The 26,591-nt window shown below is 35.6% G+C and overlaps 1 protein-coding gene across 5 annotated transcripts in view; it reads right to left on the bottom strand.

Annotated features, from left to right (window-relative positions):
- SYT14 (synaptotagmin 14) overlaps positions 1-26,591 on the bottom strand; it is a 257,716-nt gene that overhangs the window by 73,430 nt on the left and 157,695 nt on the right. For all 5 annotated transcript variants that reach the window (XM_058539779.1, XM_058539780.1, XM_058539776.1 and 2 more), the window contains 2 exons: positions 5,999-6,267; positions 1,024-1,473 (listed from right to left, as the gene is read on the bottom strand). In XM_058539779.1, coding sequence (XP_058395762.1) covers positions 1,024-1,473; positions 5,999-6,267 — 719 coding nt within the window. The remainder of the gene's footprint in view (positions 1-1,023; positions 1,474-5,998; positions 6,268-26,591) is intronic.

Raw genomic sequence — 26,591 nt, 5'->3', positions numbered from 1 at the left:
ACGCTGAAATCATCTAGCTAAAATGGTCCAGTTCTATCGTGAACGAAGGTCCTATAAGATCAAATGCTGCATGGTATAAATTCAATGAGAATCTAATCTTGAACTTATGCTTACACTAAAAGTTTAAAAATGACCCTGAAATATTATACCTTTATTTTAAAATATAAATCTATTCTAAAATCTGTATATTGGTATTATAAAAATGCTTTTTATTCAATATAACAAAGAGGAATAAATATAATTCATAATTTACATTTACAGCATGTCACCGATTTTCTCACAATCTAAATAACTATGTGGCATAATGTATCTCCCTGGTTTAAATAAACAGTGCAGTTCTCCTGTGACTTGCAATACCTTGTGGGAATTTAGTTAAAAATATGGAGAGAGAGAGACTTGTATGTGATTAGAACCCGAAGGAAAAAAGAGAAAAGGGAGAACAGCTCATAGTACTAAACTTAAATATTCTCCCAGAAACACTGCAAAATCTTTGTTTAAAAAGGGTAGAAAGTAAAAACGAGGCAATTTTTTTTGAACCTTTAAAAATAATTCCATAGTAGTTCTGGAAAGATAATCACTCATGACCTACACAGCAGTACATATTCTGTACAAGCAAATACTTTCTGCAGTATATCGAAGATGTGGGGCTAGATAGTTCTTAATGTATCACCTAGTTTTAATCTGGAAGGAAAACAATAAATTCTATAAGGAGTTCAGATGATGTCATAATTAATCATCTAATAAATGTTTAACAAAGGAACAAATGTGTAAGACACTGGGCTAGACTCTGTGGAGGATAAAATAAAACACATAAAATAAATCACATATAATCTTCAAGGGCAACTTTTATAGGTGAGAAAAAATGATACCTACCAATCCAGGGCTTAGAAATTTTGTAAAGGTATGATTACCATGTAAAAAATAGACTGAAAAGGTTGTTGGGTTTATCATAGATTTTAAAAATTGTGTACATTACATACCATGAACATAAACTACGTTTGGGCTATATGATCAGATACTCACAGAATGATTGTAAGAAGGTTCCAATATCACAGGTAATGACATTTTCCCTTGAAGATTCAATTTTGTTAAATAAAAAATCTTTTCCCCCACAATCTTTTCTTTTTTCATGCGATGTACACCATACAGTCTAAACCGAACTGCATAATTTCCAATCATCTCAGATTCAACATGATTAAATTTGAATGTTTCTGTGAAGACAGGGCATGGTCCTCTCTGGATGCTGGTTTTTGCTCTCTGTTTCTTTATAGGTAGAAGAACAAGGTGTACTTGCCATGAGTTGCCACCTGTCCTGTTATATGTTGGGATATCTGTGACAGCTGTCACTGTTACCAGAAGCTTCTGTTCTTGTGAGTCATAGTCAAAAGTCACATCCAGTGTGCCATATTTAGCTTCTGGCTCAGGATCAAAAGGTTTAGGAAGCTGTGAAGATGATCCTTGAGCTGACATATCCTAAGAAAAGCAAATTTAAATGTTTTCAGTTTTTAACTCTATTAATCTAGCATGTAAACAAATATCTGGTATTTCTTTAGGAGGATGATGTAAAAACTATTTTGATTTGCTGCCACAAAGAAAGTAATAATAATTAACAGGCAACTACAATCAAAAGCTACTCTCAGGGCCAGAGAAGTGTAAGTGGTAAGTTAAACTCAAAAACTCATTATCATAAAGACACAATTTAATATTCACCATCACAATTTTGAGAAAGTTGGATATATGTTTTTATAATGAGAATTGAAAATATATACTTCAATGTGTATCTCTGTTCCTTTTGCAGGAAACTACTAAATTTTACTTTTAACATTATAAATAACGCAACTGACAGCTCAATATTAGGCTGGAGAGAAAGAGAACATAAATAAAATTATAATGCTCTTAAAAAATTTGCTCCCATTTTCAGTTTGCTCTAAAATGCCCCCATCTGTAATAGGATGTAAACACATCTAAGCTTGAAAATCGATGGAAATGTGAAATATGAAAGTGTAACATACAAAGGCCTCAAAATATTTGCAGCCAAATATTTAATTTCCATAACACAATTTACTTCAATTTTTAACCAGAATTGAAAACTACGTATTATTTTCTAATACTAATTACTGTTGAAAATGGCAGAATATACATTTCAAAAGTTCAAGAAAGACTAAAACTGTACATTTTAATTACGAGATTAAAAGAAATTGAGCCCAGTTGACCTGGAATTGTCTCAAATTCCTGTTAGTCTAATTATCTGGAATGTAACAGGAGTTTCTGCTACTGACAGTGCCAAACCCAGGTCTCTGACCTTTCAACTATACCACTTTGCCCCTTCAAGTATTTTAATAAATCTTAAATGTTTTTCATTTTAAAATGTGGACCAATTTTATAATTTACTAAATTTTTCTGAACTTTTATTTAGTGCCTACTGTAGCAGTCACTACTACTGACTCCCAGTCTTCCCTTTTTGCATTTCTCAAAAGAACTGCCTGAGTTTTAACCAGCAGCATACCATCTAGCAAGAGACTACACTTCAAAACCTTCCTTATAGCTGATATACCCATGAGACTCAGCTTTGGCCAATGGGAGGCAAACAGAAGTTATGTATGAAATATCCAGATTGGGTTTATAGAAGAAATTACTTGCCCTTCACTCTTTCTCTCTTCCTCTTCCCACAAGCAGATACACGGACAGGATGTGTGGGTCAGCTTGGACCATATGGACTAGGACAACACTCTAAGGGATGGCAGTGTGACAAAAAAGAAGGAACCGGGTCCCTGAATGATGTTGTGGAGCAAAGCCACCGACTCACCCTGGACTGTTGTTAACTGAAAAACAAATAATCTTCTGTGGTTTTTAGCCATCGTACTTGTCTCCTTGTTATAGCACCTTACCACATACCCTAACTATTACACCTACTATGTGCCAGGCCCTATTTCAGGTGGGAGGGATGCAGCAGAGAACCAAAAATACACAAGTCTTTGATTTTATAAACCTTACAGGTCTACCTCCAGTGATCCACTTGGTATCAGGTACAGAAGAAAAGATGACAAATGAGGAACAGTACTTGGGTAGAGGGAACAAACTCTCATAGAAGAATTCAGTTTTTTATGCCATATGATTAAATCAGGGCAAACGTATTCTTACCCTGCCAAAAGATTTACAGTTTAGAGAAAAATATTTTAATGCGTGCCACTTAATAGTCAATAATTAAAGATAATTAATTACATGGCTTTGATTTTTCAATTAAATATTTTTCTAAAATGGTGCCAGAACAGCTAAGATTTTCAAGGCAATAAAAATTTTATAAGGTCCTAGATAGCTATTTCTGAATTTTGTTTCTCTTGGTGCCTCCCTATTTTTTTTCCAACAACTCTTCTGAAACTGAGGGTTAAAAGGGTGGGCCCTATACAGATAAAAGCTACTATTTGTATTCTGCAAATAATCCTTCCTTTCAAGGTGTCTGAATCAAAGTTTTGAATAATCTTTAGCTGGCAACAGGTCAGCAGAAGAGTTAATGAACTCCTTGTCAGGGGCTCCTCTGAACCCTCCCTCCTTTCCCAGTTCAATCATATATGTGGATAGGCTCCAAGATAGCTATATCCTGGATTAAACTAAGAGGAAAGTAAGAATTTTCTATGTGATAAATAATACCTATTACAGGAACAGTGACAAGCAAAATAAACTTGAGAAAACCCAAGAGTGAGGTTATTATAGGCTATCAGCATCTAAATATTTATGTAGTGTGCATTTTCTGCATTGTTTGAATATATCCAATTCTGCTACAGAAGACACAAAACCAAGCACGACAGAGGAGACTCATAAGAAGTGTTAACACAGATAGCTAGTTGGCAGCTTCTGAAATATGAGCAAAACCCATAGGCTGTATTAACTATAGATAATGAGTAAAGAAGTAACTTGAGAGACACAGGCAGAATTCAGAAGATGTGTTAAATATAGAGAGTAACTAAGTTAATAACTTGTAAAATATGCCAAAGATAGAATAAATAAAAAACATAATAGAACAAATGAGTATTACCTATGAAAAGAGATGGAAAGTCCAAGTCATGATCATGTCACCTTTCGGCTGACAGCTCTGTCACCCATGTGTCCTATTTAAGTTATGCAGGTAAAACCTATGTCTATTTAGTAGGCTAGCAGGCAAGTTTCACCGGTGGCCAGGAATACTTGCCCCTGAAACTCTCCCATAAAACAAGTTGAGTGTTTTTGGCTCTTGGCACCCTTGTTCAAATGTCATCTCTTGTCCTTGTTACCACACTCTAAGTAGGAAATGGTGACGGAGCAAAAAGAGTGAGACGGGACATATGGGCATTACATAAACCAGGATTCCTATATTATGTTCCTGTCCCCGTGCCCACTGGCATCCTATCCTAAGCGTGTTAACCTACCTCATCTGGCTCCTCTTACTTTTGCTTTATATTTGAAATAGATTAAAACACACACATACACACACATTTGCACGCACACACACACACAAGTATAATTTGAGCATCTTAATTTGGTCTGTGAGTCCTCTGAGATAGCTTGCTTTGTGGTGTACATGGAGGGTACCACCACATCAAAGTAATTTCCCACACAACAATTTAGGTGAAGAGGGGCAATATAATATAGTTGTTAAGAAGACTGTTTTTGCAGTCAGCCGGATCTGGGTTTGAATTATAGCTCCACCTTTTAAGAGCTGCCTATACGTGGGCAAACTGCTTAACTCTCTGAGTCTTAGTATTTTCATCGTAAAACAGAAATAATAACTTTCTGAAGACAAGGTTGTTAGAATTAAATGAGCTGACTATCTAAAACTCATAGCAAAATTCCTGGCACAATTGGTGATAGCAATTATTGTTGTTATCAATTCCACAATCCAGGCTTCACTGTTAATTTGCTGGCTATCTATATAGTTTGCAAACCTACAAAATAGCTGTCTTAAATTTGTTCAGGTATAGAACACAGAGAAATATTCTTTGTGGAAGATCAAGAAACACTGATGCATTAAACTTAAAATACCAATGTAGAACTTTCTTTCAGGTTAGATACTATAACACTAGAAATAGTAGAAAAGTAGTAAGAGATAAAAAGTGTTTTCAGAAATTATGTAAGAAAAACTTTAAAATTAAGGAAATTCTACTCCTAGCTCTACTTCCATTATTTAATTTTGGCAGTAGATGAAAATTCACCTAGAACACTGACACACTATCGTATTATGAAATGCTGTTGGGGACAAAAGTTGTAAAAACTTGCAGTCTAAAAGAAAGTAAATCCTAGAAGTTAATACTGTCTATGAAAATCTCTAGATTACCTTTGTATCATAATCATAGAAGGATTAAAACAAATCCCTTTTAGCACATGGAAAGACTTTAAAAGTGTAACACATCTATTTTTGTTGTCATTTTCACATTTTTGCTCCAAAAAAGGAAATAACTTAAAACGCAACCAAATAACCATTCTGAATGAATGATGCATGAATTCAAATCATTAGTAAAGCTGAGCATCACTTACCCCTTCCATACTCTATGGTATGAAAATGCAAACAGATTATTGTGAAAGACTTGTAAAGCATTAATGGGCAACCTCCTAACAGAAAACTATCCAAAATAAAATAATTAAAAAAAATAAAAAACACCAACATAAATAGGAACCTCAAGATAAAAGAAACTGGTAAATAATTCCAGAATGTTTTATATAAAATGTTAAAATAAAGAAAAAAACCTATCTTGAGGTTGAAACGTGGGAGAAGACAATTTTTCAATATCTTGTGTATTATTGCTCTCATTTTTAGCTACCCATCTTCCTTTGAGGAAGAGTTGAAGAATGGGTGGGACAGCCTTGATAGTCTGCTGGATAAAAATTAGATCAAGGATAGAAACTGGTACCACAAGCCACAAATGACCAGATAGCAATAAACCCTTCTTCTTACCAAGAGGAGAAGCACAGGATTATCACCCTCCATATCACATTCATTTAAAAAATTCTATGTGCTTTTACTTACTTCAGGGCTCAGGACTGCAGTGCTGTCACTTGGAACATCTTCTTCATAGCCTTTATTATGAAAACTTTCTATTTCATGACCTGTACTTCCTTCACTTGGGCACTTGTTATATGAGCATCTTGGACTGTTGCAGTGGGAAAATTCACATTTACTGTCCCCAATTTCTGAGGGTGTACATGAGAGATGGGGAGAACCACTGTCATCCTGATATGGTGGTGGCTGCAATTCATCCAGTGGGGGTGTTCTTCTCATTCTCTGAATGCAGTTTCCTGATAATGATTAAGAATCTGGTCACTGTTTCCGACTAGCCTCAACATGCAGTATAAACCATAATAATTATAAATTACTTTAAAAAATCTGGATTAAAAAATTTGTGGCAACATAATTATTAGATTTACTAATGAGTTTTCTTCTTCCCTAGTTCAGACACAGAAATAAAATAATCTGGTTTCCCACCCTTCTCCTCCTGCATAATAAGATCAGGAAAAATAAAAGTCATATACTAAGAGAGATCCTGTTACATATCAGAAAAGTGGGAGAGCAATAAATATTAGTGAAATAGTTAATTTATTTAGTTCTTTTTTTCAAAACAATTGTGAAGCATACATACCTCATCTATTCCCTTATGATCTGTGGCCTCTCTAGCCACAGTAGATAAAAATATGTTAGGTAAAACAAACATAAAAACCTCATTTATTTTCTTCAATTACTGAGATGAACTTAAATTAGCATTCATCTTAGCAGTGTCAGAAATTATTTTCCCACATGTATCCTAGATACAGAATCCTAAAAGGATTGATTGATTCACGAGGTGCACTGTGAATCAAGGCCGAATCCTCATCCGTCAGCAAAGGCTGAAGGCTGCAGCCTACAGTCTCCATCAGCAGGAGGCCACTCCCTGCCCCACTCTACTCTGCGTCTGAGTCCTCCTAAACTACGGCTCTACCTTGTCTACAGCAGGCATCGCCACCACCAGCAGTTAATTTGAAACCACATGTTCTTTCACTCTTAAATCATCCTTTTAATTTTTACGTCAATGATTTATCTCAATGACTGAGAATAAACATGTCTGTGAAGAGCACAGAGGTGGGGGCAGGAGGTAGATATAATGAAATAGAGTTCGGTATACAATTTAAGAATAGCTAAGTCTGTGTAGATAAACTGTGAAGGCAATATCAGATACTACACTTAAACACTACTCATTCTTTCTTTTAATGGACTGTGAATCTCTTTTCTCTAAAGGGACCCTGAAAAAAGGTAGTTCGTATTATAATTCTTACAATGGAGTTCAGTTCAAATATTCAATAGGTCTTCTGTTCTTCCTAAGATAGAAAAACCTTAAATAAGAACTATAAAACTCATTTAAAAATCACCACAATGCCTGGTTCAAATGAAAAATATTAATTTGCATGAACTTACCACAAAGTTACATAGTCACTCAGAAGCCCTAATTTTGGAAAAAGAATACTAGTCTTACCTAGTAAGTCTAACATGTTAACTTCAGTTTATAAAACATAAGCAAAAAGTAAAAAAGTTACTGAATATAGTTGAAGCTAAATTTGAGAAGAGAAGATAGATTAAATAGATATATTGCAAGTAGCAGCCAATAAAACACCATATCCCAGATTTCAGAGTGGGGCTTCCAGGAAAGCTTTTGTTTTTCTAATAAAAGCAGGCAGACTCAACTGGCATCCCCCTTTCGTCCACTGGCCTTTCCCCTTCCTCTTCTCTGGAGGTGAAGCAGCCATCTTGTAACCATAAAGTAACAAGCATTAGAATGAAAGCTAAGGATGGAGATGCAGAAAAATAGAGAGTCTGGCTATTTGAAGCATCACTAAGTAGCTATCTCCAAACGTCTTGATGCCTGAGACAAATAAATCCTATTTGTTGAAAGAACAAAAAATAAAAAAACTGATAGTTGGATTCTCTCTTATTTCTAAATATCTTTTTCTACTGATAGTTTTTAAATCATTAAACCAACAACCTTCCCTCCTCTAAAAATGTATATTTAAGCAGCCATTGAATTATAAGTTAAATGGTAATGCCCAAATATTTACTGTAACATGAAGGCAATTAAAAAATTTTTGACTCCAGTGGTTCTGAGAGTCAGCATTCCATCTTTTCCTTTACCTTTATCTTTTTTAAAAGAGAGGTGATCTTTCCCAGAAGACTCTCAGCACATTACCCCACAGATCTCACTGGATAGAACTGGGTCACATGTCTATTTCTAAATCATCTCTGGTAGAGGAAACAGGATAACCATAATCGGCTTAGATTAATCAGAAGCCATCAAACTGAAGCTGGGGATGGGGTCACTTTCACTGTTTATATCTATATGGAGAAGAGTAGATGCCACTCACCAAGAAAAAAAAGAGAGGAGTCAATTAAAATTAGGAATGAAAGAGGAGACATTATAACTGATACCATAGACACAAAGGATCATAAGAGACTACTATGGACAATTATATGCCAACAAATGGATCAACCTAGAAGAAACAGATACATTCCTAGAAACATACAATTCGCCAAGATGGAATCATGAAGAAACAGAAAATCTAAACAGACCAATTACTAGTAAGGATCAGTAATCAAAATCCTCCCAACAAACAAAAGTTCAGGACCAGATGGCTTCACTGGCGAATTTCTACCAAACACTTAAAGAAGAATTAATATCAATCCTTCTCCAACTCTTACAAAAAACAGAAAAGGAGAGAATACTTCCAAACTCATTTTACCAGGCCAGCATTATCTGGACACCAAGGACAAGGAAACTAGAAGAAAAGAAAATTACAGGCCAATATTCCTAATGAATACAGATGCAAAAATCCTCAAAATAATATTAACAAACTGAATTCAACAATACATTAAAAGGATCATACACCATGAACAAGAGAGATTTATTCCAGGGATGCAAGGATGGTTCAACATCCACAAATCAATCAATGTGATACACCCACATTAACAAAATGAAGAATAAAAATCATAGGATCATCTCAATAGACGCAGACAAAGCATTTGGCAAAATTCAACAACAATTCATGACAAAAACTCTCAACAAACTGGGTATAGAGGGTACATACATTAACATAATAAAGGCCGTAAATGACAAGCCTACAGCTAAGATCATACCTAATGGTGAAAAGCTGAAAGCTTTTCCTCTAAGATCAGAAACAACACATGGATGTAGACTTGCACCACTTTCATTCAACATAGTACTAGAAGTCCTAGACAGAGCAATTAGGCAAGAAAAGAAATAAAATGCATCCAAATTGGAAAAGAAGTAAAACTATCTATTTGCAGATGAAATATTACATATAGAAAACCCTAAAGACTCACCAAAAAACTATTAGAATAAACGAATTCAGTAAAGTTGCAGGATACAAAATCAATATAAAAAATCACTTGCATTTCTATACACTAACAATGAACTATCAGAAAAAAAATTAAGAAAAAAAATTCCATTTACAATTGCATCAAAAAGAATAAAATACCTAGGAATAAATTTAACCAAGGAGGTGAAAGACCTGCTCACTAAAAACTACAAGACACTGATGAAAGAAATTGAAGACACAAATAAATGGAAAGATACTCCATGCTCATGGATTGGAAGAATTAATATTCTTAAAATGTCCTTACTACACAAAGCAATCTACAGATTCAATGCAATCACTATCAAAATCCCAATGGAATTTTCCACCGAAATAGAAGAAACCATCCTAAAATGTGTATGGAACCACAGAAGACTCCAAGACTCCAAACAGCCAAAGCAATCTTGAAAAAGAAGAACAAAGCTGAGGGTATCACACTTTCTGATTGCAAACTACATTACAATGCTATAGTAACCAAAACAATATGGTATTGGCATAAAAACAGACACATAGATCAATAAAACAGAACACAGAGCTTAGAAATAAACTAACGCATATATGGCCAATTAATTTAGGACTAAGGAGCCAAGAATATAGAATGTGGAAAAGACAGTCTCTTCAATAAAGGGTGATAGGAAAACTGGATAGCCATATTTGAAGGAATGAAACTGGACCCCTCTCTTACACCGTACACAAAAATTAACTCAAAATGGATTAAAGACTTGAAGATAAGACCTGAAACCACAAAACTCCTACAAGAAAACATAGAGGTAAGCTCCTTGACATTGGTCTTAACAATGATATTTTAGATTTGACACCAAAAGCAAAGGCAACAAGAGAAAAAATAAACAAGTGGAATTACAGGAAACTAAAAAGCTTCTGCACAGCAAACTATCAACACAATTAAAAGGCAACCTACAGAATGGGAGAAAATATTTGCAAATCAAATATCTGGCAAATATATCCAAAATATATAACGAACTCATACAACTCTATAGCCAAAAACAAAAACAAAAACAAAAAGTCTGATTAAAAAATGGGCTGAGGAACTGTAAAGACATTTTTCCAAAGAAGACATCCAAATGGCCAATAGGTACATGAAAAGGTGCTCAACAGCATAATCATCAGGGAAATGCAGATCAAAACCACCATGAGATGTCATCTCACATCTGTTACAAAGAGATAAGTGCTGGTTAGGATGTGGAGGAAAGGGAACTCTTGTACACTGTTGGTGGGAATGTAAACTTTTGAAGCCACTATGGAAAACAGTATGGGGGTTCCTAAAAAAATTAAAAATAGAACTACTATATGATCCAGCAATTCCATTTCTGGGTATGTATCCAAAGGAAATGATATCACTATCTCGAAAAGATATCTGCACCTCCGTGCAGCACGTGCAAATGCTCCGTGTTCACTGCAGCATTATTTATAATACCCAGGACACGGAAATAACCTAAGTGTCCATCGACAGATGAATGGATAAAGAAAATGTGGTGGGTGTATGTGTGTGTGTATGTATATATACACACACACAATGAACTATTATTCAGTCATTAAAAAAAAAAGGAAATCCTGCCATTTGTGAAAACATGGATGGAACTTGAGGGCATTATCCTAAGTGAAATAAGTCAGAAAGAGAAAAATAAATACTGTATGATGTCACTTACATGTGAAATCTAAAAAAACTGAACTCATAGATACAGAGAACAGATTGGTGGTTGCCAGAGGCAGGGGTAGGGGGAGGGATAAATGGGTGAAGGTGGTTAAAAGGTACAAACTTCCAGTTACAAGATAAATAAGTCCTGGGGATGTAACACACAGCACAGTGACTATAGTTAACAATACTGTATCGTATATTTGAAAGTTGCTAAGAAAAAAAATTTGTAACTATGTGAGGTGACTGATGTTAACTAAACTTGCGGTAATCATTTCACAATATATACATACATCAAATCATTATGTTGTACACTTTGGACTAATACAATGTTATATATCAATTATATCTCAATAAAATTGGAAAAAGAAAAGTAAAGAATGATTCAACACTTTCCTTCCAAAAGCTTATACACTCATTGGGAGTATAAAAATACATACACACATGAAACTAAGTTAAAAAAAAAATAAAAGAGCAGATGACTAAAGAATATAGGGTCCAGGAAGGAGAAAGACAAAGGATTTTGGCTAGAAAAACCAGTATGTTCAAGTCCTTGCCTTCCTTATCCTTCAATCTGGCAATTTGATTTCAGTTTTCATCTTTATTGAAGTATCTTCTCTCTCTGTGGTTCTTTTTTCTTTAATAGCTGTTCCACTACAAAAATCCTTCTCTGAACTTCCTTTTGATGTGACAATGTAATTTCTGTCTGGTCATTATGTTATACCTTACTTCCTTGGGTTTACTTTTTTACATCAGGTCTCTATCTAGTTGCCTGCCAACTAGGGTATGTACACAGGGGAGCTCCAGTCATCTCGCTCCTGTTTCGATTTAGTGTCACTGTGCTCCAGAGACCAGGACACCAGTTACCCAAAAGAGGTTTAGTGATATTTAAAGATGCTAACTAGGCTTACTAGTGTTTCTGGATTTGAGAGAAATAATTTTAAAGCTGTGAATCGGAATATGTAAATTATTTTAGAATATATAAATTACATATTGGAATATATAAATTATCTATATAAATTTATATAATTATAAACTATTATATGAATCCTCAAAGTTTTGAAAATAATAATACCACACTTTTTTCTTTACTTTTCACTTTACTTTTGTATTTTACTTTTCAAAGTGAAGAACACCAAAATGTATCTAGAATAGAACTTCATTAAAAAGATAGGTACGAGGATTTCTCCTTTTTTTTGGTGAGGAAGATCAGCCCTGAGCTCACATCCATTGCCAATCTTCCTCTTTTTGTTGAGGAAGATTAGCCCTGAACTAATATCTGTGCCAATCTTTCTCTACTTTATATGGGACGCCGCCACAGCATGGCTTGATGAGCGGTGCATAGGTTCACACCCAGGATCCGAACCCATGAACCCCGGGCCACCGAAGCAGAGCGCGCGAACTTAACCACTATGCCACCAGGCTGGCCCCAGGATTTTTCCTTTTTTAAACTTTTGCAATAATATCTTTTTTCTCTAATTGACAACTACATCATATTGTCTACACAGTGTAATAACTATGAGTTGGCTTAAATTTAATTGATATTGGAAAATTTTTAAGACAACTGTTTTATAAAGTAACACAATTTATATTATAGTTGTTAAATTACACTGTAAACATCCAACTTTAAGAAGAAATTTCTAGTGCGACTATCAAACATCAAAATGACGATGCCCTACTATTACTTTATCCCTTGTTTTACAATCTAATTTCATACCCTATTTTATGGAAATGATATATCCATAAAAGGGTTCATGCATGGATATATTTTAAGCACTTTAATTTACAATCTGCATATTGCACAGCACCTATAAAACAAGACAAAGTATCTTCCTACCCTAGAAAAAACAGGATGCATGTGTATCTGAAATATGAACTGTAGTTCCTAACATTATGTTTTAAGACAGAGGTTTTCAAAGTCTGAGAACCATAGCTCTGCGAAGTGAATATTCAACATCTGCAGAATTCACTTTTCAAGTGCCTATGGGAATTTGCCAAAATTGATCATATGCTGGGTAATAAATGAAGGCTCAATACATTTCACAAAACTGGCAGCGTAGGGAGGATGTTTTCTGATGACAGTGGAATTAAACTAGAAATCAGATGCAAAAATATAACTAAAAAAATCTAGATAAATTTAGAAAATTACTAGAAATTAAAATATACCTATAAAGAACCCATGGATCAAAGAAGAAATCACAATAGAAATTAGAAAATGTACTGAAAATAATAATAAAAATAATCATATAAATAGTTGAGGAATGCGGCTAAAGCCATGCTTAGAAAGAAATTTATGGGCCTAAGTGCACATACTGGGGAGGGTTGGGGAGACGGGTGAGCTGAAAACAATGATCTACGTATCCACTTCAAGAAGTTAAAAATTTAAAAAACACACAAATTTAATTCAAAGAAAGTAAGAGGAATGAGATAATAAAGAGCAGAAATCAAATAGAAAACACATACAATAGAGAGCATCAGCAAACCAAAATAAAATTCGTCGAAAACACTAATAAAATTGATAAACTGCTGAGAGAGAATACTCAGGAAGAAAAAGAGAGATGATGTAAATTATTAACATCAGGAATAAAAAAGAGGACATTTCAAATCGTTCAGACATTAAAAAGGCAGCAAGCTTTCCCTTTGTCCTTCCCTTTTTGGAAATTTCATTCCTAAAGCTATTCAGTGGGGCAGAGGGAGGCAGCGGTCTGCACTGGTGGTGGCACAGGAAGCTGCAGTGGCCCAGAGCCATATGTCAGAGCCCAAGGGGGATAGGGAGGATGCCTACTTATGAGGGAAGCCCAGGGTGCTATTTTGGGGCCCAAGAGAGATGAGAAGGGTATCCATGTTCATATACAGGGCATGCAGTGTCAGAGTCCAAGTGGGGTGAGGAGGACCTTCATTTAGGGCGTGGCCACAAGTGACGTGTCAGAGCACAAGCAGGGTAAAGAGGGCATCCACACATGGGGCAGCCCTACGCAGCACGCTGGAGCCCAAGTTGGATAAGAAAGGCTCAGCAGGGGAGCCAGAGCCTCAGCAGGATAAGAAGCTTCCCCATGGAGGTGCAGCCTAGTCTAGGGCAACAGAGCCCAAACAGGATGAGGAGTGTGTCTACACTGAGGGAAGGGGAGTCAGAGCCCAAGGAGGACAGGAACCTACTGTCATGGCTCTCCTGTCATAGCCCAGGAAGGCTGAGGAGGGCATCCACATGGAGGCATACCTGGTGAAGGAGGCAGGCATTTACCCAGACAGGTGGCCTGACACAGGAGAACCAGGGCCTAAGTGGGATGGGGAGAGTATCCATGTGTAGGGTAGCCTGGAGTGTGGAGTCTTAGAGCCCAAGTGGGGTGAGGAAGGCAACTCCAAGAGGAAAAGGGGTAGTCCTGGAACATGGTGTCACACCCCAAGCAGGAAGTCAGAGCTTAGGTAGGGTGATGAGGACATCCAATATGGGGCAAGCTGGCTTGAGGTGTCAGAGCCCATGCTCTGAGGGTCATGAGGACATCCACAGTGGGAAAGGCTGTGTGGGATATCAGAACCCCAAGGGGGTGAGGGGACATGTGTGCAGAGAGAGGGAGACTGATCAAATAATAAATATATTAAGGTTAATGCGAGCCAGGTCTCTCAGTGTTGGAGAAGGGAGTTACAAATATGGAATGGGAAAAAAACTAGAACACTCTGTGGTGTTGTATTAGAATTGATGATATCACTGTGAACTCAGTTTTTAAATAATAGGTAGAAGTAAATATGGCATAAATATGGACAAAATATGTGTGTACATACACATACACACATATCCATTCCTAAGTATCCTAGCTCTGTCCACTGAGAGGGTTTAAGAACAACACCTCAATAGCAGTGAGCATACCTAGTACCAAGTTCTTGGCTTGTAAAGCTATTGTTCACTAAAAGGAACCAGGATTCCATGAAAAAATGGCTAATTCCAGAGCTGGGAAAGAGAAAGTACAACAAAAGCCTAGAAAAGCTTATTTTGTTGATAGTAAGGATATACTCAGTGAATGATAGGGACATCTCAAAAGGACAAAGAAGCCAGCTTGAAGGGGTCTGCATGGACCAAATTCCACTAACAATTTGAGCTTCAAAATACATAACTATAGTAACTGACTATAACACATTGAGGAAAAGAGGAAACCACAAGTCCATCTAGATACAAATACATATATGAATAAACAAAGAATTTTGAGGAAGAGGGTATATATACAGTTACAAAGTACGTTATGACAAAGTACTTATTAATTATCAAGAGTAACTTTACAGTAGAGAAGTTTAGTAGCTACCTCCTTAATGAAGAGATCAAAGAGAACATGAGCAATGGGACAAAATAAAATTGTGCATCACCTGATGAGATGCATCAGAGGAACATGAGAGGAATACAGCACCACTTCTGTGGTATTCCAGCTATAGATGCATAACCTAAATCTAATCATGACAAACTCAGATATTCCAAAAAATAACTGACCTGTAATCTTCAAAAGGGAATGACTGAAGAATGGTTCTAGACTGAAGGAGACTAAAGAGACAAGACAACTAAATGCAAAGCATGATTTTGAACTAGACCCTTTAGCCATACGGACATTATTTAGACAGCTGTTGACCATGAATGGGTTCTGAGGATTAGACAGTAATAATACACCAGTGTTAAAGTTTTAATTTTGATGGTGGTATTGTGGTTATGTAAGAGAATATTCTTGCTTATAGAAAATATACACTAAAGTATTTGGGGGTGATGAAGCATCAGGTCAGTGGGCCACTTACCCACCAATGGCTCAAGGGGGTAACAAGGACTTTGTAATATTTTTCCAATTTTCGTTAATTTTGTGAATGTTTTTTAAAAAAACATCTCCATAAAAAGGACACCTTCATACCTTTTGAAAATAACTTTGAAAATCAAATGATATAGACAAATTCCTAGAGAAACACACCTATCAAAGGTGACCCAAGAAGAAATAGGAAAATTATATAGTCTTATATCTATTATAAAATTGAATCCATATTTTAAAACGTTCCCAACAAAGAAAATTCCAGGCCCAGATGGCTTCACTGGTGAATTTACCATTCAAGGAAGAAGAACACCCATCTCATACAAAATATTTCAGATAATATAAAAAAGAGGGAACTCTTCTGAAATTATTTTATGAGACCAGCATAACCTTGACACCAGGGCCTGATAAAATATCTTACAAGAAAAGAAAAGAATAAGCCACTTCCTCTTGCAAACACAGATATGAAAATTCCATACAAAATATTAGCAAACTAAATCCAGAGTCATATAAACAGGGTACAACATCACAACCCATTTGGGTTTATACTAGGAATGTAAAGTTATTCTATAAATGCAAGGTAGATTTAACATTAGAAAATTAATTTAACTCATTGCATTGAAAGAATAAAGGTTAAAAAGTAATGTGATAATTGTAACAGATTAAAAAACATTTGATAAAATTCATTATCCATTCATGATGACATCTCTGCGCCAACAAGGAAGAAAAGGCAATTTCCTTTATTTCATAAAAGGTATTTTTGAAAGTCCTACAGCAAACATCATATGTAACGGTGAAATGTTGAAAGCTTTACCTCTGAGATCAGGAATGAGGCAAGGATGCCTGTTATCACCACTTCTATTCAACAATGTACTGGAGGTCCTAGCCAGTGCAATAAGGTGAGAAAAAGATGTAAAAGGATTGGAAAGAAAGAAATAAAACCGTTGTTACTCTCAGATGATGATCGTGATATAGAAATATCAAAATAATTTAGAGATACTCTATTAGAGTTAGTAAGCAAATTTAGCAAGGTAACTGGATATGAGGTCAATATAAAAAAATCCATTCAATTTCTACACACATATGATGAACAATTAGAAAGTGAAATTTGAAAACAATCCCACATACAACAGCATCAGATAACATTAAATATCTAAGAATAAATCTAAGAAATCACCTTGCTGTTATTTTTCCAGTTCTTGGGTTTACAATTAGAATGTATACTCTCAGCAATTTGCAGACTCCACACTTTGGCTTTCTAAGCAGTGGCTATACGGTATAGGAAGGGATAGCTGGAAACTACTGGAGCTTCCTTTCTCCAGCAACAAGACATCCCAAGGGAAAAGCAGAGAGTAGTCTACCATCGGAGACTTGAAAATTGCAGATCTGGTGAATGCCTTTGCTGGTTTGGCCACTACAAAAATTAATAGCCTTGAAAAATGATGGCAGATTATCATAAACTTAATTAGAAGACGACTTCAACTGGTGTTACTACTCCAGATGGAGTCTCCTTATTAAGCAAATTAAGACAGCCATGGTATTTGACATGCAACTTTAATTGAGCAAACGCTTTTTCCTTCATAACGATCCAGTGAGAACAAAAGTAACAGGTTGTTTTCACCTGGCAAAAACAGCAATACTTCTACTGCCCTTCTTCAGAGAAATCTAATAAAATATTCTTGTTCTATGCCACAATCTGCTCTGCAGAGACCTTGGCTGCCTCAACATTCCATACTACATCTCCTTCTGCTCTGGATGACAGCAAGCTATTTGGACCCGGAGAGCAGAGAGTTGAGAGATTAAGTGCCTTGGTAAAACACACACATGGACAGAACCAAGAACTAAATTTTATGAAAATACACGGACTTGCCTCCTCAATAAAGTCCCTGAGGGTCCAGGGGCACGATGGAATATTCTTCCCAAAGTCAAAGAGAATTTACTATCCCCTTGTCTGCCTCCCACTAAGGAGACAAAAAGTTTGCTGGGCCTCTTTGCACTTTGAAAGCAGCACATTTCCATATTTGAATATACAGCTCTGACCATTTATAAGGTAAAATAAAAAGCAATTAGCTTTAAGTAGCACCCAGAGCAAGATAAGTCTCTCCAGTGATCAAGGGTACAGTGGAGTAAGCTCTGTACTGGACCCATAAGATCCAGCAAAACAAACAGTCTTCAAATATCTGTAGTAGGTCACGATGCTCAAAAGCATCATCAAGAAGCTCTGATGGTAGAATTGCATTAGAGGCCTCTAGATTTTAATTATGATTTTTTTGCACCTCCAGACACATTTTATTAAAAGATAGAGTTCAGATTATTTTTGTACCATGTCTTGAAACTCTAGTCTTTCTTGCTTTATTCTACTGATGGCTTGAAATAATTCCTGATTCAAATCATACTGCACATATAGCTACCAACTTTCTACCAGTACAATCTTATTACTATTTTCTGAGTGACAAATCAATTCGTTGCCTCTTATTTCTTCACTCTTAGGGTTTTGATACAAGATCATACTCACTTCAGCAAGTGAAATGAAAAGTGGTTTATTTGTTTTTGAGAAACAGCTCTTGGCCCATTATTAGTAATAAACAGAGACTAACTGTAAGATCAAGAGACACCAGGTAGCAATGTTATCCAACCCGTCCAGTATGAAGTAGACAGCACGTGATCACCTAGCTATAAAGTTAGGGATTTCAAGCTGTGCTCCATCATCAAAGGGCATGGGCAGATATTGGGTGAGAACCAATATAGGCAGGTATTATACTTATGCCTGATGGAGCTTGCTTAACCTGCATGCGTAGCCTCATGAGTATACTACGACTAGCTAACTGAGGGTTAAAAAATTATGTCTAGTGATATGCTAAAACCAGAAGAAGATGAATGTTCTGGTACTACAATCCTTTCATAGGTGGTCCAGAAAGACAACAGAGAAGGAAAATCTTCTCACAGGATAGAATACTTAGTAGATCATTTGTTTTTCAACTTTGCTTACAATAAGAGTTGGTCTCAATTACTGGGCTGCCAATGGACTGGCTGGATGTAAGGACCCGGGCGAAGAAAGACTGACAGAGTGGTGTCATCTAGAATGGCTCTAGGGCCTGAAAATAGTTATACCCTCAATACAATTAAAAACATAAATATGCAGCAAATACCATGATTTTGAAAATTTAACCTCATATATTCTAAGCCTAATTCTTTCCCAGATTGAAAAAGTTTCTAAATCTTATAACAACTGCATTACTCTACTTCTTTGCTTTGCTCCTTAGATTGAATTCCTGTTACTGTCAAATAGTAATTGAAAATATAAACATTTAACATTAACTTTTCTATTCATTCTAGGAATAGCATCAAAGAATCTCCACAATTGAGCTCAGCATGACTTCTGTTCAAATGAATCTCTAGTCCTATCCTTAATCCTAGTAATCTTTAATCAAAAGATTTTCCAATTCAGAGAACAGATTGATGGTTGCCAGAGGCAGAGGGTGAGGGGTGGGTGAAATGGGTGAAGGGGGTCAAAAGGTACAAACTTCCAGTTATAAAATAAATAAGTCATGGGGATGTAACGTACAGCATGGTGATTATAGTTAATAATACTGTAGCGCATACTTGAAAGTTCCTAAGAGAGTAGATCTTAAAAGTTCTCATCACAAGAAAAAAAATTCTGAAACCATGAATGGTGATGGATATTAACTGGATTTATTGTGGTGATCATTTTGCAATATATACAAATACTGAATCATTATTTTGCATACCTGAAAGTAATATAATGGTATATGTCAATCATATCTCGATTTAAAAAAAAGATTTTCCAGATGTTTCACTATCATATAATTTTCAGGTCCTAATGCAAACTCACTATAGACTGTAGTATTATGATGATGATTTTGTTTATCGTGTTTCGTGAAAGTGTTTTGGAACTAGGTGTTTTGTAATTAAGTACCGTTAACACAGCTGGCTCATTCATGATGTTCATGAGGCCAAGGCCATACGTTAATTTCTCCAATTGTGTTCATATTATGTTAAAAACTATATCCTTAACTCTACCCAGAAGCAGACTCAGCCTTGCTCAGGTTCTGAGGGCAAAATATTTTGTTCTTACTATATAGTATTATAGTACTACAGAACCAGTTCTATAATCTTTAAACGTCTACTCATCACTTTCAGAACAATATTCTAAATGAAGCTCCAGCTTCATTGCTCAGCCCTCCCCCTTCCTGGAACTCTTATGCTTCTCAGGGCAATAGACTAGCAATTTCCTCAATGTGCCATGCTCCTTTATGCTGCCTTTGGTACATGCTACTCCCTCTGCCTGGGATATCCTTCACCTCCTCCTCCCTTTCACTTAGATAATGTCACATATTGTCCTTCAAGAATCAGTTTAGTTGTTAGCTCTTTGTAAGATTTCAAAAGATACTCTCTCCTATCCTTCCCAGTTCTATTCATCACCCACCCTCAAACATATTCACCCTCTCCCCAAACACACACATTTATGCATGTAAGTTGGGCTAAGTGTTCCTACTAAGTATTTCTACAGGGTGCTTTGCTTCTATCATTTTCACTGCATTGTAATTATTTGTTCTGATGTCGTGAACTGTGAGTTTCCTGAGAGAGCAGGTACTCTCATTTATCTCTGTACCTGCAGTGCCTAGCAACACAAAGCTTGAAACACAGTACTACTTTAAAAAACTTTGTTGAATAAAGAGCAAAATAATTGTTGCAGAGGAATTTCTTCAATGTGACCTACACATGACTGGCAGGGCAGTGAAACTTCTGGGTTCACAGACCATGAACTATTTTTTGTTTTAACATTAAGGAAATAAAAGAGTGGCTGATATTAAGAGACGTTACTAACTGGCCAATATCTTAGAACTCTTCTAACGAAAGCGTATCACAAAAATAACACAATGTGGGAAAGAGATTAAGAAAAATGTTAATTTAAAAATTTCCTTCCAAAAACAAATATGAAAAAGTCTAACAAGAGTAGTTAAAATAATCTGACTAGATGATATTATAAATGAATCTGAAAATAACTTAGGATTTCTTTCAGAAGATTCTGGAAGGTATTTTATTCACAAAATTTCCTAGACAATTAAATGAGATGACATACAGGAAATTCTTACTAGTGTTCCTGTTAAAAGGCTAATTTGATTTTAAAAATATAGAGCAGATATTTTAAAATCATTGTTACAAATTCACTGAATCATCCTAAATAACACAATAACTTTTGAAGACAAAATAAAAAAGATGATTGGTACTCCTCATCAAACCTTATAAAATCTAGGGTTTTAACCTAGATTTAATCTAGGTTAACCCTAGAAAAATCTAGGGTTAAATTTAACAATATACATTTTATTACCTTTAAAGTAATATAAGGACAATTCAATCTCAACAGTGATCAGGATTTCTTCTTTTAACTTTGCTCAACTGTACGAAACTAAGACTCTTGAGAAGTTAAATTCCTAGTTGAATTGTGAAACAAAGCATGACCAATTTTGGTCAATCAATATTTTTGTTTATCATGTTATCTTTGTGCTCAATGCTACTCAATTTTACCTGCAGAAAATATTTAACTTAATGAATGATTAAAAATAGTATCAAGGAATTTCTGTTTTCATGCATGAGGGAGTAACTGCTGTTGGGTTAGCCCACCTGCTGTAAACAACTATAAAATTGGACAGAACACAGGAAGCAACTGTTTTCAGGCAGTGGACCACAGGCAGTGTGAAAAGGGACACTTACAAGGTGAACCCCTCAAGGACCAGCTCCCTGCATGGGGACAATATCCTAACTACAGCACAGAGAGCTAGAGTCACAGAGAGCTAGAGTCTGAACAGGGAGAAATAGTCAGCTGAGCTGAGGAGGCAGAGATAAGGGTTTGAGGCAGCTGAAGTGGCTGGAAATTGTGTGGCAGGGCATTGAAAAGGAGAAAGCTGTGCAGAGAAGGGGGCCTCAAATGTCTGTGTGGAGGACTCCCATAACTCATGGCCAAGAGTTGGCTGTACATATGCAGAGACAAACCATCCAAAGCTTACCAGGTAGCAGCCACACAGAGATATTAGAGGCCTATCAGTGCTGGAGGAAGAGCTGCCCAGGGGGAATCCAGAGGGTCTTCCTGTGATGGTTAGTTAGAGCATTCCAATTAATTAAGTTCTCTACTATTTTTTTTTTTTCCTGCTGAGGAAGATTGGCCCTGAGCTAACATCTGTTGCCAATCTTTTTCTTTTTGCTTGAGGAAGATTCACCCTGAGCTAACATCTGTTGCCAGTCTTCCTCTATTTTGTATGTGGGTTGCCGCCACAGCATGGCTGGAGACAAGTGGTATAGGTCCATGCCTGGGAACTGAACCTGGGCCACCAAAGTGGAGCACACCGAACTTAACCACTAGGCCACGGGGCTGGCCCCAAGTCCTCTACTTTTAAAATCTACTTTACTGAGGTATAATTCATAGACAATAAAATCCACCCATTTCAATGTTTATGAGTTTTAATGAGTTTTGACAAATGTATACAGTCCTGTAACCACCAGCACAAAGGAGATATAGAATGCTTCCATCTCCCATAAATTCTCTAATGCCTCTTTGTCTTGCTCAAGTCCAGCCACAGGCCAACCACTGATCTGCTTTCTTTCACTGCAGTTACGCCTTTTACAGAATTTCATATAAATGGAATCATACAGTATACAATCTTTTGGGCCTGGCATCTTTTACTTCCTGTAAATGCTTCTGTGATTCAACTATGCTGCTGCATCAAGCAGTAATTTGTTACTTTTTACTCACTTATATTCTGCCCGTAGGGATGCAGTTTATCTTTTCAAACTGTTTTCTAGGTGGCTGTACCATTTTGCATTCAAACTTGCAATGTATGAGAGTCCCATTTGTTCCTCCCCCTCACCAGTATTTGGTCCTGCCAGTGTTTTAAATTTTAACTATTTCACTGCCTGTGTAGTGATATCTCAGTGTGGTTTTAGTTTGCATTTCCCTAAATGACAAATGATTTAAGCATCTTTTCATGTGTTTACTGGCCATTCATCAATCCTCTCCAGTGATGCATCTGTCCAACTCTTGCACATATTTAATCAGGTTGTTTGCTTATTATTATTGATTTATAAGAGTTTGCTGTGTAATTTGGATACAGTCCTTTATAAAATGCACAATTTTCAAATATTTTGTCCAAGAGTGTGCCTTGTCTTTTCATTTTCTTAGTATCTTTTGAAAAGCATAAGTTTTTTATTTTAGTGTAGTCATAGTCATTCCAATTTTCTTTTATGATTCACGCCTTTTGATTCCTATCAATGAAATCTTTGCTTAACCCAAAGTCATGAAGATTTTCTGTGTCTTCTAGTAATTATCTAAGTTTTACCTTTTATATTAAGGTTTATGATCCATCTGAAATAAATTTTTGTGTATGGTGTGAGGCAAGGCTTGATGTTTGTTATCTTTCAATATGGATATCCAGTCATTCCAGCACTACTTAGTGAAAGACTCTTTTTCGTCACTGAATTACCTGGGCACCTTTTTGAAAATAACTGTCATATGTGTGTGCGTCTGTTTTCTACACACACTCTTCTGTTTCACTGATCTATATGTCTAGTCTTATGCCAATACCACACTTTCTTGATAACTGTAGTTTTACACTAAATCTTGAAATCAGGAAGTGTAAGTCCTTTTTTCCTCTTTTCCACAACTGTTTAGACTATTCTATGCCCTTTCATTTCCATAAATATTTTAGCTTGCCATACGCTACCAAAAAAAACGCTTGCTGGAATTTTAATTGGTATCATATTTAATCTATAGATCAATTTGGATAGAACAGACATCTTAACAATATTGAGTCTTCTAATCAATGAACATGATATACTACTACATTTGAGTCTTCTTTACATTTTCTCAATAATGTTCTGTAGTTTTCAGCATAAAGATCTTGCTTATTATTCTTATTCCTAAGAATTCAGTTTATGATGCTCCTATAAATGATAAAATTCTTATTGTATTTTCCAATTGTTTTTGCTAGCATACAGAAACACATTTGATATTTGTTTATTGACCTGGTATGCTAAAAATTCCTTGCAGATTTCCTAGAAACTTCTACATAGACAATCATGTCATCTGCAAACAGTTTGACTTCTTCCTTTGCAATCTCTCTGACTTTTATTTCTTTTTCTTGTCTTATTGCACTAGCTAGACCCATGATTAAAACACTGAATAAAAGTAGGGAGAGTGGAAATCCTTGCCATATACTGGATTTTACAAAAGAAGTATCCAATATTTCACCACTAAGTGTTAGCTTTATGGGGTTTTTTGTTTTACTTCATTATGTTTTGTTAAAGCCTTTAATCACAGATGGAGAACGTTTGCTGGAAGGTTTTACCATGAATGGAAATTGAATTTTGTCAAACACATTTCTCCACCAAGTGGAGTAGATGATTATATGATTTTCTACTTTATTCTGTTATGTAGAAAAATGCACTGATTAATCTCCCAATGTTAAACATTCCTAAGATGAACCCTACTTCGTGGTGGAAAGTTATGTTTTTATTCCTGGATTTAACTTGCTAATATTTTTTACTTATATATATATTTTTTTGTGAGGAAGATCAGCCCTGAGCTAACATCCGTGCTAATTCTCCTCTTTTTTTGCTGAGGAAGACTGGCTCTGAGCTAATATCTATTGCCAATCCTCCTCCTTTTTTTTCCCCAAAGCCCCAGTAGATAGTTGTATGTCATAGTTGCACATCCTTCTAGTTGCTGTATGTGGGACTTGGCCTCTGCATGGCTGCAGAAGCGGTGTGTCGGTGCGCGCCTGGGAACCCGGGCCACCAGTAGAGGAGTGCGTGCACTTAACCACTAAGGCACAGGGCCGGTCCCAGACTTGCTAATATTTTAAAAGAATTTTTGCATCTAGGTACATGAGCAACATTGGTCATTTTTTTTTTCTTCTTGTAATGTCCTTGTCTGTTTTTGCTGTCAGGGTAATTCTGGACTCATAAAATGACTTTAGAAATGTTCCTTCCTCTTCTTTTTTTCTGGAAGAGTTTGTGCTGAATTGCTAATATATTTCTTCCTTAAGTATGTTTAGTAGAATTCATCAATGATGCTATCTGAGCCCAAACTTTTCTTTGTGGAAGGGTTTTAAACTATAAATGTAAGGCAATTGAAGTTATCTCTCTTCTTGAGTGAGGCTTGGTCATTTGTGTCTATCAAGGAATTTATCTATTTCATTAGGTCAAACTTACTGGCATAAAGTTGTTCATAATATTCTCTTATAATCCTCTTAATGTCCATATGATCTGCAATGATGTACCTATTTCATTCTTGATGTTCATCATTTATATCTTCTCTTTTTTCAATATATGGTCAATATAGGTAGAAGCTTATCAAGTTTATTGATTTTTCCAACAACCAGCTTCTGGCTTCACTGATTTTTTTCTTTGGTTTGTTCATTTACTTATCTCATTGATTTCCACTCTTATCTTTATTTCCTTTCTTATGCTTACATTGTTTTTTAATTTCCTAGTTTATTACAGAAGAAACTTAACTTGATTTTCAACCTTTCTCTCTTTCTACCATAAGCAATTAATGTTTTAAATTTCTACCTAAGCACTACTGTAACTGTATCCCACAAATATTAATATTTTGTATTTTCATTTCATTCAGTTCAAAATACTATTTTCCCTTGTGATTGCATCTTTGATCCATATTTAGGAGGTTTTTTTGTTTGTTTGTTTAAAGGTCAAATATTTACATATTTTCCATATATCTTTCTGCTATTGACTTTATTGATTTTCTGTCTACTCTCCTATTCATTACCAAGAAAGAAGTACTGAAATCTCTGAATATAATTGTGAATGCTTATTTCTCCTTTGCTTCAAGTTTATTGAAGCTGTTATTTAGGACTATGTCTTCCTGATGAATTGACTCACATTATTGTGAAAATGTCCCTCTTTATCTCTGGTAATAATCCTTGTTCTAAAGTCTTCTTTGTCTGATATTAATATAGTAATCTCAGCTTTCCTTGAATTCATGTTTGCATGGTATATCATTTTTTGTCAATACTTTAACTTTTAAATTATCTATGCCTTTGTATTTAAATTAGGTTTCTCATACACAATATATATTTGGATCTTGTTTTCACATATAGTCTTGCTTTTGCTTTTTAAATCTCTTCTGACAAGCTATGCCTTTTAATTGGCATATTTAAACGATTTACATTTAGTATAATTATCCATTTCAGGGATTGACAAACTTTCTCTAACAGACCATATAGTAAATATTTTAGTCTGTAGGCTACATATGGTATCTACCACATACTCTTTGTGGGTATGGGTATATGGGTGGATGTGGGTGTGTATTTTGCAATGCTCTAAAACTATAAAAATATGGTATACATAAAATAGAATATTATTCAGCCATAAAAAGGAACGAAATTCTGACATGCTACAACATAAGTGAATCTTGAAGATATTATGCTAAGTGAAATAAGCCAGACCAAAAAGGACAAATATTATATGATTCCACTTATGTATGTTCTCTAAAATAGTCAAAATCATAGAGACAGAAAGGATAACGGTGATTGGCAGGATCTCAGGGGAGTGGGAAATGGAGAGTTATAGTTTAATGGGTATTTGGAAGATGAAAAAGTATAGATGGTGGTGATGGTTGTACAACAACGTGAATTTACTTAATGTCACTGAACTGTACACTTAAAATGGTTACAATGGTAAATTTTATGTTATGTATATTTTGCCACAACATAAAAAAATGTAAAAATCATTTCTAGTTCACAGGCCATACATAAACA

This window comes from Diceros bicornis, chromosome 4, assembly GCF_020826845.1.
Source record: "Diceros bicornis minor isolate mBicDic1 chromosome 4, mDicBic1.mat.cur, whole genome shotgun sequence".
In the NCBI taxonomy this organism is placed as follows: domain Eukaryota; kingdom Metazoa; phylum Chordata; class Mammalia; order Perissodactyla; family Rhinocerotidae; genus Diceros; species Diceros bicornis.
Note: the sequence above shows the minus strand (reverse complement) of the source record. Positions and strands in the feature narration are given on the sequence as shown.